This window comes from Colobus angolensis, unplaced genomic scaffold (genome assembly GCF_000951035.1).
Source record: "Colobus angolensis palliatus isolate OR3802 unplaced genomic scaffold, Cang.pa_1.0 Scaffold218, whole genome shotgun sequence".
In the NCBI taxonomy this organism is placed as follows: Eukaryota; Metazoa; Chordata; class Mammalia; order Primates; family Cercopithecidae; genus Colobus; species Colobus angolensis.
In genome coordinates, this window is record NW_012115355.1 from 245218 (window position 1) to 265560 (window position 20343).

At 40.0% G+C, this 20343-nt stretch overlaps 1 protein-coding gene across 1 annotated transcript in view; it reads right to left on the bottom strand.

Moving 5' to 3' along the window:
- DIAPH3 (diaphanous-related formin 3) overlaps positions 1-8712 on the bottom strand; it is a gene marked incomplete at its 3' end in the record, with an annotated part of 233999 nt that extends 225287 nt beyond the window's left edge. Inside the window, exon 1 of the mRNA XM_011943276.1 lies at positions 8325-8712. Within this exon, the coding sequence (XP_011798666.1) occupies positions 8325-8504 (180 nt within the window). The remainder of the gene's footprint in view (positions 1-8324) is intronic.
- Between the last annotated feature and the right edge of the window lie 11631 nt (positions 8713-20343).

Genomic DNA, 20343 nt, shown 5'->3' on the forward strand with positions numbered 1-20343 from the left:
AAAACTGTAAGAAAAGATAGCAGTGGGTCTTTTGAGGAATAAAATCTATGGTAAGCATTTCCAAATAGTTTTCACTAAGTAACTAGTAACATGAATGTTTCAGGACCAAAGCTTATTTAAACTCTTAAATTCTCCCCTAAGTTAATAAAGACTATTCAATTTGCTATTTGAGAAAAATTACTCCCAATGGTAAGGTATTTCAATGCCATCCTGCTGCTACTGAGAGAAAAGTTATCTTTGTAGATCCTGTTCAAAGAAAGCCCATGCTTTGATCCTGAATATCCCCTGAAGTAAAAGGTTATGCTTAATCTATATTTTATAGATCTAAAAGTCAAATTAGTTTCTGAGATAAACAAGCAAGAGTGTAAGGATAAGCATATTCTTTAGCATTCATTTGATTCCTAGTTTAGAGGATACTATGTGCTGAGTTAAAGACAATTACATTAGTGTAATACGTAGCAGTTTTTTCCTGTATTATTCTGCAAGCATAAACAAGTTATACACATGTTAATTTACATTCTATATAAAAAGCCAATTTTAAATCCAATTTATAAGGCAATAAATATATAAAGATTCTAGGACACAGCAATAAAGTTATGTCATAAAGTAGAGTTAATTCAAGACAACAATAATGAAAGCATGACAAATTTTAGCATTCCACCAACTGCACAAAGGTGTTTCAGGTAACATCTGTTCAGAAGCAATTGCTACAAGATAGACTAGATGAGATGCAAGGTTTCACCATGTAATAAATGTATGTCAGTTTGCTTGCTTCATAATTAAAGACATGAGTCTTTGAAAAAAGCAATTAAGCCTTGCTCTAAATCTGAGACAATCATCTCTATCCCTACCCCTACCCCTTTTTACCCTCAAAGAAAAGACCCAGAGTGGTCCAGGAGTATTAAATACCATATGCTATCTACTTTCAGCAACTAAATATATCCCCCCAAAAAGGCACTTAACATATATGGTTTCTTTTGATAAATCATTTATTTAAAAAAAAAATGGGGTTTTTCTGTTTTATTAAGAAGCATAGAAAGGAAAGAAAGGCTGGTATAATTGAGAGCAATTTCTTAGAGGAGCAGCCTGAATAAAATGATTTTACCTCCTTCTGAAGGTTACAATGTCTGGTGTATGTTAGGAAGAATTCTGACATGAATAAAATTTAGGTGCCTGAAGCTTTCAACTAAAAACAGTATCTAAATTCTTGACGGTTTAACCCTAGGACAACTGAGAGCATCACTTAAGCTGAGAATTCAATGAAGGAACAAGTTCAAAAACCAAAAAGAGCACTCAGAAATCACCTCTATCTTTTCCCAGCTTTACAGAAACTATAAATATCATAGAGTAGACAAAACATGAACGGAGGTTTTGGTTGTTACTCCAGTTACGGTTTATTTTGCTTTTGTAATTTGGTTATCTTCTGCCCTCCCAAATTACGAACCCTCTGAAATAAAGTGAAAGGAGAGATTTAAATGAATCTGATGGTCCTTCTTGTAACTATACCTAGCTTCATTTCCTATGGCAGGTGTTAACACATTACCACAAATTGGCAGCTTAAAACAACAGAAATTCATTCTCTCAGTTCTAGAGGCCAGAAGTCCCAAATCAGTTTCACTGCACCAAAATGAAGGTGGGCTGCTCTCCTTCTAGAATTTCTAGGGGAGTAGCATTCCTTGACTCTTCCAGTTTCAGATGGCTGCATTACCAATCTCTGCCTCTGCAGTCACAACACCTTCTCCTCTTCTGTGGTCAAATAACAATATATGTGTTTGCATTTAGGGGCCACTGTGATAATCCAGAATAATCTCCTCATTTTAAAATCCTTAATCATCTGCGTAAAGTCCTTTAAAAAAGAAAACAGGAGAAAAGGCATACAGAGGTATTATGTGCCAATGTGGCAAGTGTGGAGTCATACACAGTATGAAACTCAAAGAAGGACCAGATGGCTAAAGCTTAAATACCCTCTTCATAGGGAAGAGGGAAGTGGGGGATCTAAGGCAATTCACAGGATGAGTAAATAATCTTTAGGGGGGATGAATGGGCCCAAAGAAGAGACAACAGTCTGAGACAAAGTTTGTCTGGGCTCGGTGTGGTGTCAACTCTAGTCTTCCTTCCTTCAGGATGCATCTATTTGAGTTGAGATGTCTGAGAAAGGGATTCACAACAGTTGAGTATCTTCTGGAGGATACAACCTTTAGGTAGATAGGGGAACTTCAGAGAAGACCCTTTCTTGCATTTCCGGCTCCCCAGGTTCTCTCGATTTGAAGTCCAGAGTGGTATATTTGGGGGTATAATTTTCTGAACCCTAACAATGCTTTTCTTTCTCATATTAGTATCATAAGCTCCAAACAGAAGTTGCTTGAATAAGTGCATTTTCTTTTTCTACCAGTACAAGATGTCTGCTGGCAGGTAAGTTCCTAGGTTAACCTAATCTATAGTGGCTCAGAGACCCAAATCCTTCATATATATTTTGTGTGTGTGTGTGTTGTTTTGTTTTGTTTTGAGATAGAGTCGTCTCACTCTGTCACCCAGGCTGGAGTGCAGTGGCGCAATCTCGTCTTACTGCAACCTTTGCCTCCCAGATTCAAGCAATTCTCCTGCCTCGGCCTCCCGAATAGGTGGGATTATAAGCGCCCACCACCACGCCTGACTAATTTTGGTATCTTTAGTAGAGATGGGGTTTCACTATGTTGGCCAGGCTGGCATCGAATTCCTGGCCTCAAGTGATCCACCTGCCTTGGCCTCCCAAAGTGCTGGGATTACAGGCATGTGCCACCGTACCCGGTCCCTTCCTATATTCTTGCTCTGCCATATGTAGCACAGCACATATGTCCTCAGCTAACTATCCTCATGACCAGAAGAAGACTATGGCAAAATAAGCATCACATCCTGACTACGGCCAAAGGCAAAAAAAATGAGCTATTGCTTCTTGTTAGTCTTTTTCTTTTAGATGTTGTATTTTTCAATGCTAGAATTTCCACTGTGGTCTTTTTAAAGTTTCTGTTTCTCTGCTGAGGTTTCCTATCTTTTCATTCATTGTGAGCATATTTCATTTATATTCTTAAATATGGTTATACAACTGCTTTAAAATCCTTATCTATTAATGTTTACAACTGAGTTATCTTGAGGTTGGTGTCCACTGATTCCTTTTTCTTGTTTGTGTGGGTCACATTTTCCTGTTTTTTCCTAATGTCAAGTACCTTTGCACTGTATCCTGAACATTGTGAATGTATGGTGTCGGGACTCTGAATTCCTTCCATTCTTCTGAGAAGTATTGCTTTTTGTGTTTGTTTTAGCAGGCAGTTAACTTGGCTGAACTCTTAAACTGCACATACTGTCCCATCTGCTGGATGGGACCTGAAATCTTAGTTCAGATATGTTAGCCCTACCTGTGCTGCTTGGAGTCTGTTCCATACATATGGGGTTCAGAAATTTGAGGAGTCTACACACAGAATCTGGGGCTACCCATTTGTGGCTCCTTCTCCTTTCCAGGACTTCCCCCTCATTTATCAGCTATATGGTCACCAGAACTCTGCCCTCCGGTTTTTTATGCCAGTACAACTGCGGGCTTATATTCTAGTTTTAACCACCCATCATGACCCTGATTAGGGGCTTCCCTTATGCAAAAAGCTGCAAAAAATGACAAACTTATCCAGTGCTAGTCCGTACTTCCAAGTATTGACTCCAATAGCCATGTCTTTTGATCACTCTCCAGTGTTTTAATAGTTGCTTTTTATAATTTTGTCATGTGAGAGGTCTGTGGTCCAATGAGAGCCACTCAGCCAATACTGGATGCAAAATTTTTGCTAGTCCCTTTTTACAGAGCAAAGACATCTTTCTCAGAATTCCCCAGCAGATTTCTCCTTTAGCTTACTGGCTAGAATTGTTTTCATCTGCTCTTTGTTAATCCCCTTTGTTCTGGGGCCTGCATGCCTTGAAGGATTTGGCTGCCACACACTGGCTGGTATACATTAATGAGTTGGGTTACAGTTTATTCATTAAGCTTGTGAGCTAAGTTAATGTGTATCCACCTCAGACATAGATTCAATCTCCATATGCTGACCCTATCACTGTCCAAGGCACCAGATGTCCAGATGTGTGGAACTTTGGGGCTGCCTCCTGGTGGAGTTCAACAGGCCCAGGACAGTGATGAAGCCAGGCGCAGTGGCTCACGCCCCTAATCCCAGCACTTTGGGAGGCTGAAGCAGGTGGATCACTTGAGGTCGGGAGTTCAAGACCAGCCTGGCCAACATGGTGAAGCCCCTTCTCTACTAAAAACACAAAATTAGCCAGGCGTGGTGACGCATGCCTGTAATCCTAGTTACTAGAAGGCTGAGGCAGGAGAATCGCTTTAATCCAGGAGGTGGAGGTTGCAATGAGCCAAGATTGTGCCACTGCACTCCCGTCTGGGTGAGACTCCATCTCAAAAAAAAAAGGAATGTATGCTCTGAAGCCAGCATGCCTAGGTTCAAATCTCAGCCTCATGAACTGGCAGCTGTGTGATTTTAGGCAGCTTAATCTCTGTATACCTTGTTTTACTCCTATGGCAAACGAGGTTAATAATACTACCTACCTCACAAGATTCTTCTAAGAATTAAAAGAGTTTTTAATTATAACATACCTAGAACAGTGCTTGGCTCACTCAGAAAAGTTAACTGGTAAATATATAGAAATTAAAGGACAAGATGAAAAATCTCAAAACCTGCTGGGTGCGGTGGCTCACACCTGTAATCCCAGCACTTTGGGAGGCCAAGGCCGGCGGATCATGAAGTCAGGAGATGGAGACCATCCTGGCTAACACGGTGAAACCCCATCTCTACTAAACATACAAAAAAAAAAAAAAAAAAATTAGCCGGGCGTGGTAGCGGGCGCCTGTAGTCCCAGCTACTCGGGAGGCTACTCGAGAGGCTGAGGCAGGAGAATGGCGTCAACTGGAGAGGCGGAGCTTGCAGTGAGCCAAGATCGCTCCACTGCACTCCAGCCTAGGGGACAGAGCGAGACTCTGTCTCAAAAAAAAAGAAAAAGAAAAAGAAAAATCTCAAAACCAAAACTGAAAGTACTACAATGACATAATCAATCAATAATTACCAATCTATTCGATGGCAACGATTAGATGATTTAAACTGAAGTCTGTAAGAACTTTTAGAGGACTCTTTTAATTAAAACCAATTCCTTCATCAACTTGGACCACCAATTTACAGGCTCCCTTTGAATGGACTGACCTACATCCTGGAGATGGACACTTCTCCTAGAAGCCACATGTCCTGCTCTGCCACCACTACCTGTGTGTTGCTAAGAGCAATGAGAAACAGGTATTACTGAAAGGCTTTCCACAATCTATAGGACAACTGTTCTGTTCTACAAAGGATATAGGCCTCGGGTCCAGGTATTAAGAGGGTGGCCTAGGGCAGGTTCCAAGTTTAATTCCTATGGAATTGTATCTGCTTTCACAAAGTCTCCACCCAGATACTTGCCCTGTCCTCTCAGCCTCCTCCATCTCTCTTCTATGCCCCAGTAGCTATCCCTACCATCTCAATGCTCACGGCTTAAGATATTTTCAAATGAGACCATGTTGGTTAATTCACAAGCAGCCCAAAGTCAATTGATTCATGGCACAGCCAAAGTATCATACAATTACAATAGACTAATTTCTACTATTTATACTTATCTATGGGAACAGATATCTATGCTACAAACTCTTTTACCCAACTCGCAAGTGACGTGAAGCCCACAACTATACATTTAGTAGAAAACAAGAATTTGTTTGCCTACTTTATCAGAACTCAAAGTAAGATTTCAGCGAGTACCAGAGCTCCTGCTTTCTTACACTAAGACAGAAGGGAGTGACCAGTTTACCACTCCATTCCACTACTTGCTTGCTGCTTTGCAGAAGTGTGCAAAACACTAGCCACCTAAATTATTCCTATCCATCATATCACCAACCTATATTACTTGTTCCAATCAAAAGTAGCTGTCCCAGGCTCGGATAATGACTGGGTGACCTGAAAAGATTTATGATAACGTCAATTCATCCAATCAAGAAAAAGCCAAGAACTGACATGCGATCTGCAAGAACAGTGACTGACTTGACACCTGCAAGTACAATTACTTTCTGAGGCATTGCTGGGACCTTTGATGGTCTCAAAGATCCCTCTCCATCGAAAAAACAAGAGTTCTGGTATGCAATCCAGAGCAGTGAAAGGTAGGCAAACTGGGAAGAGCTGCTCAGGAAGCAGCCTTGAGACTGGGATACTGAGCTTTAGGACAGGAACAGAGTAGAGTTGTGCCTGGAACTTCTGTCCATCTTAAGATTTCCAGTTCAACAGGAAGGTGGTCCAAAATCAGTAGCATGCCCAGGCTCCTGGTAGACAAACTCAAACTCTCTCCAAAGAAAAGCATCTCTGGAATCTTAAAGGTGAAGATAAAGCAATGAGCTTACAAAGATAAACAAGCACACGAAAGAGAGCAAGGCATCATGAATTTGAGTCAATGCAGACTGCCCAGATTGCAAATAGCAGAACTGTCAAATAAAGAATAAGAACAACCAAATAGGAAATGTCTAAAGAAATAAATGAATAAGAAACAAAAGACTATCAAGAATGCCCAGGCAGATTTGAAAAATAAGCAAATGGAACTTATTAAAATAAAAAATAATTGCTAAAATCAAATATTCAGAAAAGCAGCAGATTAGACATAGCTGATAACAAAATTAATGAACTGGAAGATACAACTAAAGAAGTTACCATATAAGCAAAAATCTAAATTAGCTTCAAAGAAGAGTCCAAATTACTTCTAAATTAATTGGAAGTCATGATTCAAATCAGACTCCCGCCCCAAAACACAGTGTTTTAGATGTGTTTTTTACCTTTACAGCTTAAGAGTGCCATCTTTTAGATGTCATTTCATCTTTATGAGAACCCTTTTAACAAATGGCATGCTGAGATGGTCAATGTGACATACATAAGAATGAAAAACAGCACAGAGGCTGGAAACCAAATGATCAAATCCTTCAATGAAACTTAACATAAATATTAATTTAGATCCTGTTTTCATGACCTCCTTGCTGGGAGTGAGTCACAGAAAATAACACTTTGTATTCTGGACCACAGAAGTTAAAACAAAATAAAATATGATTATTAACCCAGAGAGTAGACTATAAAAGGAAGAAAAGTTATTGCCTTAGAGGATTCTTCTCACATGAGGCAAAAATCTTTCATTGGGAAGTTCATTCTGTCCTATTCATTCTTCAGATCTGTCAAGATAATGATCAAGTTCATATCTGATCCTTCTGCGAAATGTCACTATTCCTATGACCATTTTGATACTTAATTTGGGATAACTAATCTTTGCTGTTCCTCATTTTCAGCATTCTGATATATCTCATGTATCAGAATATGGGCTCTCAGTCTTATTCAACTATTATTTTTAACTAAATGTTATAGTTAGCAACTGGTTCACAAACCATTATTCCCTTAATTTGCGAATCATGAATTAAATTTCTCACAATTTTTACTTGCCCAAATAAGACAAATACTGTACTATCACACACACACACACACACACACACATAGTTTTTCCATATTCCTAAGGAAAACGGTGGAGTGGTAAATGTGAAATTTCAATTCTGTTGGACTCATCCCAAATCTATCAATCCTCTATGTGATTTATTTACACACACATACCCCAAAATAATCATCACTGCCTATACTTTCACTAATTGACACCAACGAAAAGACAAGGTGTTAATCATGACACTTTCCTTAAGTGTTAAAGACAAGCAAACCAGAATAGCAAGTTTCAAATATTTAGAATTCTTTCCAAGCTAAGCAAAACATTCTTTAGTAGTGACCACATCACCCGCCAAGTTTTAAAACGAGCTGTTTCAACTTGGAAAATTATACCCACCTTAAAAGTTCTTATACGTAATTAAAAGTTCTTATTAGATTAAAATAATAAGCAGAAGAAAAAAAAATGCTGTGACCTAAAAGTTCACTTTGATACATCTTATACCTTCTTACACCAGGGAAGAAGGGAGAAGTTCGACTTAAAAAATGCATTGTCCACCTAGATGACGGCAATGCATATATACATTTGAACTGCTTTTCACATCAGCCCTAAGAAATTTGGGGGCAACACAAAGATCTGGGCATTTGTCACAGGATCCAGCTACAACTAGACCCGGTCGTTGTTAATCTATGATGATTGGCACCTCGGGATCTCTAGAATAAAATTTGGTCCCCAAATTCTTGTAGGCCCACCGTCGGCAGTCAGCCCTACGGCGGGGCGGGAGCGGCCCCACCCTAGCTCCAGGCGATACTTACAAATTTGGGGCGCTTCTCCCCAGGCTCCTCGGGGCCACCGGGCGGTGGAGGGTGTTGGGAGCCCTTCCTGCGCGGCATCTTGCTTTCCCGGCAGCCGCGGAGTGAGGCTGAGGAAGGGTAGGGAGTCCCAGCGGCTGAGCCTTGGGTAGGGTGGTGCAGCCGCGGCCGGTGCCGTTCCATCTTTCCCCGCAGCTCCGGGGACCGGAAAGAAGGTGGCCACTCAGCAAGCTGCAGTGGGGAGCTGAGGGATCGGCAACGGGTTTGTCTCCCGGGGTCCGCCACCCAGTCAGCACAGCCTAGCCCAACCGCTGAAGTCGGGGCCGCAGCCAACACAACTGAAAACTCCCGCCACCCGTGTTGGCCCGGAATGGCCAATCCCGCGCCGCCGAATCAATGACACGCTGAGGTACCGCCCCTTCCGGGCCTCGCGAAACATGATTGGCCATGCCGTCTGTCAATGCCGCCGCTCAACCCTTCTGGCGGTCCAGGCCGCTCACCTTAAGGGCATAGAGTGACGTCAGATTTGGAGAAGGGCCGGGGACCGTGGAGGAAGTCATCGGCCTGGATTTCTTTGGATTTGGAAATAGGATTCCAGCAGAACTGGAAGGCGGGCGAGACAGACCCTGCGCCACCATTTGAGCAGCGCTGGAATATAAAACCATCTGCTAGCCCTCTCCTTGCACGTCTGGGGCTGGAAAAAGTAGTTCTGGGACTGGGTACGGTGCTGGAAGGGGTACTAGGCAGGACAAAACGACGGGGCCCACGACGCTCCAAAAGGAAGCCTTCTGTACATATTTCCTGCCTAAGTGCTCGCTCTGAGGTGGCAGAGGGGTCCACCCAAAATCAGACAGAGCTAGGCTAGGCTGAGCCCATCAGGAGCTCACAGTCTCATCTGGTTCGCAAACCCTAACACAATTAACCAAGGAATGTAAATGTCAATAGCAGTTGTTTTAGAAGTTCCTTGAGAACAAAAAGGGGAGTTATTAAATCTGAAGGAGTGGATCTGGAAAGGTAAAAGGAAGGCTGCATAGGTTTTCACTAGGCAGGAAACAGTGGTGGGGCATTCATTTAAAAAAGGCATTCCATTCCAGGCAGGAGCAAGGCCAAGAGAGCATAGAGGTGAAGAAACTTTAAGGTCACATAACAAAGGGCCTTGAACTGAAACCATGCAAAAGAGTTTGTTGTGTAAACCCAAGGTCAAGCTACAAGGCCAATACTGTTTTCTCAACACATCAATATAGCCCCTTTAAAAATGAGCTTTTCCTGGGAACTATTCCTTTAAGATATCTGTCTTCTGATTATATGGAGGTGGTGTAGGCCAAGACTCTGAGAAACATGCAGTATTGATTTTGGTAACAGAAGCAACTCTAGGTACTCTGAGGAGATTGGCACAGAGGTTCAAAAAATGAGCCTTAGTTCTCAGTAAGTCTTCACGCTACAGGTTTTCTTCTTTAATATTTGTTTTACTGTGCCAGACTCTACAGCTCTGTCCTCAAAGAGCACATAATCTGTAGGAAAACTTACAGGAGAACAGCAAGGTCAGGAGAACTACAAGTAGTTCCTTATGTCTTGATGACAGACCCAGATACAGATTTTATTCCTGCCATTTACTAGCTATTTGGTACTGGAGATGATGTTTAACTTTCGTTGCTGCTTCATCTACAAAAGGGGGCTAATTATACTAATACCTATGAAAGAGGGGCATTTTCAGGCCTAAATAACATAGCATATGTAAAGCCCTTAGAGTTTTGTAAATGCTCCTACAGGAATTTTGTAGTTGAACAAGTTGGGATTATTACTCAGGGAGGGAGAAAATGCATTATGGGGAGCCATGGAGTGTCTTAGGTAAATGGTATTAGAAAGCACTTAAAGGATCTGGGCTTTGATTAGGTGATTTGGGGAAGACTCCATGGAAAGAGAGTGGGAAGGGTTGCTCAAGATTAGGTGCCTTCAGGAAGTGCAGACAGTTCATATCTAGGAGGATGGCAGGCTAAAAGACAAGCCTAAAGCTGTAACTGACAAAGAAGCATTAGTCATCCATATCATGGAGAGAGGGGAATGTTTGATTTCAAAAGACAAAACAAATTTACTTTAAAGATCTAATTGGCTTTTATTTGCAATTCCAGAATAAGCAAAACTTCATTCTCTAAAATGGAATCAGTGTTCCAGTGAGCTAAACAGAGGAGGTTGGTTTTTTGGGCAGAAAAAAGCTAGAGAACAGAAATAAGGAATGAGAAGCAGATGAGTTGTTTCAAAGTTACTTTCCTTATAGGGTTAAAACAGAAGAGAACTTTCTTAACATACCAGCTCAGATAAACTTGGCCCCTTCTGATTGGGTGCTATGAATTTCCTGGTTTTGGAAAACTGGCTGATTTCAGAGGTGAGTTGGATTATGTGGCAATAAGCATGAGGGACCATTCTGCTTAGGTCTGGTCTGCCGGAGCCTAGTGCAGCAGATTAGTCTAAAACAGGTTAGTCTATAATCGTTTCCCATGAATGTATTTAACATTGATATTTTGTGATTTGCACACTGACCTTGTTATTGTCTGTGCTTAGAAAAAACATGGAAGTGGTCTTGTTTTGTCTAACTTCATCATGGTCACAGAGTGACCCTGTCTGATACTGTTGTTCTGTGAGATGCTGTTCATCAGAACAACATGGCCTAGCTATGAGTGTCAGGCCAGTTTCTAAAAACATTGAGGCTTAGCTGTAAGTGTCAAACTAGTGCCCTGATGTCAAGGGCTGCTCCTTTCTTTATCATGTCCTTGCCACATAGAAGGTACTAAATATAAGTAAACAGGAGCCGTGATAATTAATTTTCAAGTTTATGTACAGCAGTCTGAATTTTTTCTCATAGAAATGCACTGGAACTTCAGTGTATTAGTGAAAATATCTATGTTTTTTTAAGTACAGTTTACATGTGTGCCCACAACATATTTAAACCTCGTAACAGCATGCACTGACCCTCATTTTGATCACCCAGCAAGATGATACACCCCACTGAGTCAATAGTCATGGAAATGCTACCTGGTGCCAGGCCTAGTGTGCAGGGCTGGTAAAAAGTTGAAGGTGAAAAAAAAGACAAAACAAATTTACTTTAAAGATCGAATTGGCTTTTATTTGCAATTCCAGAATAGGCAAAATTTCATTCTCTAAAATAGAATCAGTGTTCCAATGAGCTAAGCAGAGGAGGTTGGCTTTATAGGCAGAAAAAAAGCTAGAGAACAGAAATAAGGAATGAGAAGCAAATGAGTTGTTTTGTCTTTCCTTTATCATTTCTGTTCAGTGTCAACATCCAGAAAATTACTAATGCCATTCTTTTGATGGCTCACTCTTACGGACCATATGAGAAAGTTGTTGAAAGCTGAGGGAAGGAATTGATTATCCATAATCAATTTTTTTTTAATGAGATGTAATTTACCCTCATTAAATTTGCAAATATTACAAAGTTCCATGTCTCCAAGTTCTGGCCAAGTTGGGAATTCCTAGATAGATAGTGGAATTGCAAAACAGGTATGGACACTTTGGACAACAACTTGGTAATACCCAGTAAAGGTGAAGGTATGTGTACCTATAACCCTGCAATTCCATGTCTACATGTCTCCCTGGAAAAGCCCAAACATACACTTACAAAAATACTCCTTGAATACTTCTGCCATATTATGATTATCTATGTATGTATATATAGATAGATAGAGATTTTCGCCCATGGTTCCTACTTCATAAGTCTCGTAACCCTTGTTACAGCCTTTTGTTATGATGTGAGAGTGCTTTAGGCCTCAGAAGTAGGCCTCAGGGAACAGAATCTCTCTCTGGGACCTTCTCCTGCTCTCCTTTCACCTGCCCAAGACAGGAATCTAATCTGATTGTGGGTCATAAGACCCTCAGGCCAGAGAGAGTCCTGCCCTATACTCTGGAGGAAGGAATGCTGCACAGAAAAACCAGGAAGAATCTGAACAGCACAGACAGGCCTTGCTGGGTTTAGAGCATACCCTTTTATGCAATCACATTTCGACATAATTGTCCATACTTCAACCATGGAGAACCAATGAAGTCTCCATAAAAGGCCCAAAGGACAGGGTTCAGAGAGCTGAACACATGGAGGCTGACAGGAAAGTGAACAAGAACTCATCCACATTGTGGGAGGGTGGTGCACTCCAACTCCACCGGGATAGAAGCTCATTCAGGACCCTTCCAGATCTCACCCTAGGTATCTTATCATCTGGCTGTTTATCTATATCCCTTAAAATTTCCTTCATAATAAACCAGAAAATGTGTTTCCTGAGTTCTTTGTGCCTCTCTAGCAAATTAATGCAACCCAAAGAAGGTATAATGGAAACCCCTGCTTGAAGCCAGTGTAACAGAAGTTCTAGAGGCCCAGACTTGTGACCGATGGGAAGGAGGATGCAATCTTGTAGGACTGAGCCCTCAACCTGTGAGATCTGACACTATCTCTGCATAAGTAGTATCAGAACTGAATTGGAAGACACTCAGCTGGTGTCCACAGCAGAACTGATTGCTTGCTTGCTGGTGGGGAGAAATCCTTACATATTTTGGAGTCACAGAAGTCTTCTGTGTTGATTGTTGATGTGTAAGAGCAGAAGAAAAACAGTTTGAGAGTTTTTTCTTTTTTTTTTTTTTTGAGACAGAGTCTCACTCTGTCGCCAGGCTGGAGTGCAGTGGCACAATCTCGGCTCACTGCAATCTCCACCTCCTGGGTTCAAGCGATTCTCCTGCCTCAGCCTCCCAAGTAGCTGGGACTACAGGCGCCCGCCACCATGCCCAGCTAATTTTTGTATTTTTAGTAGAGACAGGGTTTCACCATGTTGGCCAGGATGATCTCGATCTCTTGACCTTGTGATTTGCCCACCTTGGCCTCCCAAAGTGCTGGGATTACAGGCATGAGCCACTGTGCCCGGCCGACAGTTTTTTTCTGAATACTGCATAGTAGCAAAAATGGGTAACCTAACTGTTCTGTAGTCAGAGAAAGAGCAAGAGATTACAGTGTGAAAGAGCTGTTCCAGTGGAATTCTACACTACATATAAAATAAATAAACCTACATATGGATACATCTCAAAAACAGAAAAATCAAGTCACAGAATATAAACAGCATATAAACAAAATTGTGTGTATATATATGTGCATATATGTATATATAATATGTTAGATGTAAGTGCACATTATAACACAGTGAAAACACAAAGGAATTATACACAACAACTTCACCTACTTCGAGAGAAAAAAAGAAGGGGAAGGAATTAAAGCTGAAACTTTATAGCTAAAATATCTGTAAATGTTTTATTTATTAATAGGGAAAGATCTGAAGTAAATCTAGCAAAATATTAACATGTATTTAATCTCAGTGGTGGGATATTGGTGTCTATATTATTATTTTTCTGTTTGTTGGAAATGCTTCATATTAAATTTTTAACACAATACACAAATTAACAGAAAAATAGAAACTTTAGAAGTAGGTCCCTTAACTTTGTTCCTCCACAAATTCTTGGTTTATTGGCATTGAGCCCACAATGAGATATTAAGTCTATATAAGAAAGTATAAAATAATTAATTTCCTTTTAGGATGATTTTAAGTTGATTTTTAATTCTGGGTAATAAAATATATTCTTTCCTCTCCACCTTACCTTTCCACTTTCTTCTATTCACTCTTCTCACATCCCTTTTTCTTCTCTCCCTTAAAGTAGTGCAGAGACAGAGAGTCAAAAGGCAGGAAAACATTTCACTCTTCCAGTTTCAGGTTAGACTAAAAATTCAGTTCTTTACCATTCATGCTTTCCAAGTGGTCAGTATATTAAAAGAAGAACCATTCAGTTACCTACTTCAATGCCTAATTGATTTAATTTCACAACTTTCATTATTATTTCACCATCTGACTACAGCATAAATATACCTCACTGTACACAAATCTTATAGCATTTTGTGCTTAATGACAAGGTATTAGAATAATTATCTTGCCAACAGCACTGACTTTGCACCTTCCATTTCAAACCCTCGGTGGTAAGATGTAACGCGTTACTTGCCTTACAGGATTTGTGGCATGGCACTTTCCACACTCATCACATGCTTTTGCTTTTGTGTCTTAAGATGGCTGCTGTTTAACAATATAAGGTTACATGGGAAAGAAACAAAATAGGTACAAAGAATGACCACTGATATAGTCACATAACATGTGTGTCTACACTAAGGCTTCTCAACCTCAGCACCGTTGACATTTGGGGCTGGCTGAATAATTGTTTGTGTGGGAGCTGTCCTGTGCATTGCAGGATGTTTAGCAGGATTCCCAGCCTTTACCCAATAGATGCCAGTAGCAGACCCATGGTTGTGACAACTAAAAATTTCCCCAGACATTGCCAGATATCCCTGAGGGGCTGAGTAATATTCCATTATATGGGCATAACACTTCCATTTGGCTTATCCACTCATCAGTTGATGGACATTTGGGACATTTCCACCTTGTGGCTGTATTGAATAATGCTGCTGCAAATACTCATGTACAACTTTTTGAGTGGACCTAAGTATTTACTTCTCTCAGGTATACACTGTTAAGGAAAAAATTATCCATGACACTTGGTAAAGAAAGTAAAGAGGACTTTATTCAAAAAGCTACCATCAAGGTAAGTATAGGGACCAATGCAATGGGGTTTTGCAGGGCGGGAGAAAGACTGCGCTTGACTTCCAATACAAGAAGGTCAAGTGGGGATTTATAGCCAAGGAGCTGGGTTAGAGGGTCAGTGGATGGAAAATTACCAAGAGGAAACATCAGGGGTAAGGAGATTCCTGCTAAACCGACTCAACAGAATTATTGTTGAAGACAGACTCGAGTGATAAAAACAGTCAGGCTGGGCATGGTGGCTCACGCCTATAATCCCAGCACTTTGAGAGACCAAGGTGGGTAGATCGCCTGCAAAAAATTAGCTGGGTGTGGTGGCAAGCGCCTGTAATCCCAGCTACTCAGGAGGCTGAGGCAGGGAGAATCGCTTGAATCTGGGAGGCAGAGGTTGCAGTGAGCTGAGATCATGCCATTGCACTCCAGCCTGGGCAACAGAGCAAGACTCTGCCTAACAAAAAAAACAAAAAACAAAAAACAAACAAACAAAACAGTCAGATACCAGTGGTGGAGGATACACTGACTTAGCAGGATTCTTGCTTACTATGGATTCTACAAGGACAGAGAGGGACGCTCAAGGTCAAGCCTAGTCAGAAGGAACTCAGAGGAGGCTGACTGAAGTTTGGTCAAAGGAAAGAATCTTTGTCAGTATGCAGTGGAGGAATTTCTGGGTCATACAGTAATCCTGTATTTGAGGAATTGGGCCATTTTGCATTCTCACCAGCAGTGCGTGAGGGTTCTAATTTCACCACATCCTCATCAACAATATTTTAATATCTAACTTTTTGAATTTAGCTATACTAGTGGGTGTGAAGTGGTTTTGATTTGCTATTTTCTGTTTAAAAAAAAGTTATTGGAATATAGCTACACCCATTCCTTTATATATTGTCTATAGCTGCCTTTGCTCTACAATAGTAGAGGTAAGAAGTTTTAACAGAGATCACATAGCCTACAAAGCCTAAAGAATTTGCTATCAAATCTTCACAGAAAATGTTTTCCGAGCCCTGCTAAAGGATGTTTTTTTCCCTTATTGTATCACAATTACTTTTGTTTGGTTATTTCTTTTTCTTCAATGAGAGTAGTATTCTAGTAAAAAGTAAATGCTAATTTTGGACAAGTGTTCACAATGGAGCCAAGTACTTGCCTTTGCCATATTATACACCCACACAGGCTTTCTCATCCTTTTTTTTTCTTTAACCTATTTAACAAGGTCAAAAAGATCTTGCCATCATAATGAATTACTGTGCAGAACCAAATTGATTTCAGGTACATGAGAAAAGCAAAATGATAGCAGGAAGAGATGGCAAAAAAAGCCAAATTATTAAAATTAATAAAATTATTATATGGATATGTGATTCTTCTTAAAATACATTAAAGCAATTTGTGCTCTGATAAGTTTTCTCCAGGGTCTTATGCTCTAAGTTCAGAGAGAAATTCTTCATAGGGAATGTAATTAGTATAACACAGTTTAATGTCATGCTTAATAGTTTCCCAGAATGTTTTGATTAGAAAATTAATCTGCCCCTGTTTGTAGATGATAGAGCTGCTTAAAGGAGAACAGAAATATTCCTATTAGTGTGAGATACTTAACTAAGGTTCAGTTGAAAGTGTTAGATTTCACTACCAGATCGTATTCCTAGTATTAAATAAGTAGAAAAAAGGAATTAGGTAATTATTAAGACTGTTGTAAGATTACAGTCTAATTCCTTTAAAGTACAATTACTAAAACCTAAATATAATTTGTTGAGTCACTTGGAAAATAACTTGTCTGACAATAGCAAATAGAAATTATGTCACCCAAAGCTAAATAGAAGTATAAAATAAACAATAAGAATTCTGTGGTGCCCAATAGAGATTTTCAAATTGTCTGTTTCTTTCATCTATATCTCTGTCTCATCACCACATATGCTTTTCTTTTTATCCTCAGGTGAACTGCTGTGTTGTGGACATTCCTTAAGATCAAATGTACATAAAACCTGTCTGTATCTACGTCTCTCCTTAGGGTGTACATTTGTGTGCATTATTTGCTCTCTGTTTTGTTCTTCGAACTCATTGTAACAAAATAGACTTAAAAGTATTTACTAAATTTGCTTTGATTAAGGTATTGGTGTTTATATTTGGGTCATGAAAGAGTAATGTGTAATTAGTTGCAACAGTTACAAGGACAAGTTAGCGTCCTTACCTTTTTTGCTGAGATGTCTGAAATATTTACAGTTTCTCGTGAAATTAAGCTATGCCTGCACACTGTCCTGACACTGCAGTCACAAGTAGCCAGAGAATTTTATACTGCCAGAGCCTCATTCTCAGTCTTTGATCCCTCCCTATTTGCTGCTGTTGATCACAGTATCCTTCTTGAGACTCTTTTCTCACTTATTTCTCTCATCATCTCTCTAAAAATTATCTCCCTGACCTCTGCTTGGGCTTTTGTTTCTCTCCCCATCTTCTAGTGGAATGGTGTGCCTCTTTGTGTAGAATGCTTTGAGACAGAAAGTCCAATTTAGTTCCACTATGTGGGCAACTTCCAAATAATAAAACAACTGGAGGAGTGAATGCTTACACAGGACAAATCTGCCTCAATTTACTCACCTGCAAAATGAGGAGTTTAAATTGTATCCCCCAGATAGTCAAACTGGGATGCTCAGAGCTCTAAGTTTTCACACCAGTACTTCAGGGACCACTACAGAAGGTGAGAGGAAAAAGCATCCACATGGTATGATTCTAGACCCTCCCTTTAGGGACATTTAAACTGACATTGCTTTTACCTGTTTGTTTTATTATTCAACATGAGGTACCATGTGAAACAAAAAAAGAAGTCAGCAAAAAAGAATAAAAAGTTTATTAAATGAAATGAGTTATAAATCAGTGTTTCTTCCTTTTTTTCTTTCAGTCTTAGAGATGAGGGTCTCGCCATGTTGCCCAGGCTGGTCTGGAACTCCTGAGCTCAAGTGATCCTCCCACCTCGGCCTCCCAAAGTACTGGGATCACAGGCATGAGTCAACACACCCAGCCGAATAAGTGTTTCTTAACCTTTTTTCAAAATCGTCCTTTTAGGCTGGGCATGGTGGCTCATGCCTGTAATCCCAGCACTTTGGGTGGCCAAGGCAGGCAGATCACCTGAGGACAGGAGTTTGAAACCAGCCTAGCCAACATGGCAAAACCCGGTCACTACTAAAAAAAAGTACAAAAATTTGCCAGGCGTAGTAGTGCGTGCCTGTAATCCCAGCTGCTCGGGAGGCTGAGGCAGGAGAACTGTTTGAACCCTGGAGGCAGAGGTTGCAGTGAGCTGAGATAGCACCATTGCACTCCGGCCTGGGCAACAAGAGAGACATTCCATCTCAAAGTAAATAAACAAATAAACAAATAAATAAATAAATCATCCTTTTAAAAAATCTTTTAGACATTTTTTCCTAATTGTCCTCCTCTATGAAATGTTAATACTTTAGATATACTGTATATGTTTATGTACTGTATGTATATCACTGCTTTATATCTAAAAAGAACATTTCTTTGCCCCCTAATTTTCATAAGAACCAATTTTCATAACTTCAAAATGTAAATTTTCAAGGGTAATAGTCCCCCTCTGTACTCTAAATCCCCTAAAAAACTCACTAGATAAATAATTGGGTAACTTCGAGCTACTTTCTTATTCTTGAGAATCTCTATTTCCATTTACAAAACAGGAGAAAGCACTTGATATATATTACATACTCAATAAAGGTTAATTTTTTTTCACCTTGAAAGTCTCATGCAGTCTGACATTCTATGAAATTACAATTCTACTTGGATCTTCCCAATTTAAACATATAAAAAGCCATCTCTCACAGTCCTACTGCTATCAACTTCCCTCCCGATTGCCAGTGTCTGACAGCATTAGCACTGTTCTTTAGTATTCCAGGCAGAAATCCTGAACATTCTCTTTGATTTTTCCCTCTCTTTGACAAATTACACCTAATTCAAGGTGGCATAGGGTGAATAAAGAGTACTATCCCAAAACTCTGGGAAGGAGGAATGAAATAGGTTGTCTTGCTGAGAATTAAACCAATTACATTAACATATAATAGGAAGAAGATTATTTTTTGTTTGTTTTCTGAATTAAAGAACTGGTAACTTTGATTTCAAGAGTATATTAATCTATCAGCAAAGAAGAATATTAACCAGAAGTTTGGCCGTCAGAATTGGAAAGGAGAAAAAAAATAAGCCTATCCCACGGACATCTAAAAATCCAACGCATTACAAATGTAAACTCAGCATTTTTACCCCAACACCTGTCTCACCCAATAAACTCATCTCACTCAATAGCAACACAGCCTACCCGATTACCTAAGCAGAAATCTGGTCCATTTCACATCCAGCCTCTAAATCCTGTCAACTCTTCATCCTTAATATAGTTCAAATCCATTCTCTCCACATCATTGCTCCACCTGAGAACAGGCTCTGGCCCTGCTCCCCGAGATAGGTGACCCAGTCCAGCTTTCTCAGGCTATGTCTTGGATCCCTCCAACGCATTCTGCAGACTGTTGCCACGGTGCTTTCTGCAAAAAGGATGTCTGATCATCTACATAACTCGCACAGTTTAAAATCCAGCTACTCCACTTCACACCCCTCCAACACCTCAAAGAAATGTGTGGAGGGGAAACCTCTCCAGGAGAAACTGCTACAAAGCTATATAGCAATATTGCCTTGACTAGAAAACTGGCAGAAGAAAAACCTTTTAACTAGTTGCTTTATGTCATGAAACCTACCTTCTGTTGACCTTAAAAGAAACAAACTTGGGCCTAGTCTAGGTAAAGGAGTAATCCCTGAGTTTAGCAAAGTTTTACTCAGTTTATTTTCAGTGTCAAAATGTTTTTTATTTGCTCTCATAAATAATTTCTTTGGGAACTCTTTAATTTGTCAGGGACAAAACTACATGTGTCATGGTCCCCCGTAGTTACAATGTAATCCTGGATTCAGAAACACAGAATTGCTAATTTTATAGGTCAGGTGAGTCTCAACCTTCTCATTCTAAAAATTAATATATAGAATATGTTGTAACACAATATTCTACTGTTCTTACAATTAAGCCTGATTCATAGTTCTGTATTGTTTAAATTACTACATATGGTCATGCGCCACATAACATTTTGGTCAATGACAGACCACAAATACGATGGTAGTCCCACAAGATTATAATGCTGTATTTTTACTGTACTTTTCCTATGGTTAGGCATGTTTGGATACACACATTTCCCACTGTGTTGTAATTGTATGTCCCTCAAATTCTGAAATATTAGAATGACATCCTGTGTTCTGAAATCCCAGTTTAGAAAGTTAGGTCAAAGTAGAAGTACCATTTAATTTTAAAAACCATTTGGCTAAAATCATAAGTGAACTCCCATTCACAATTGCTTCAA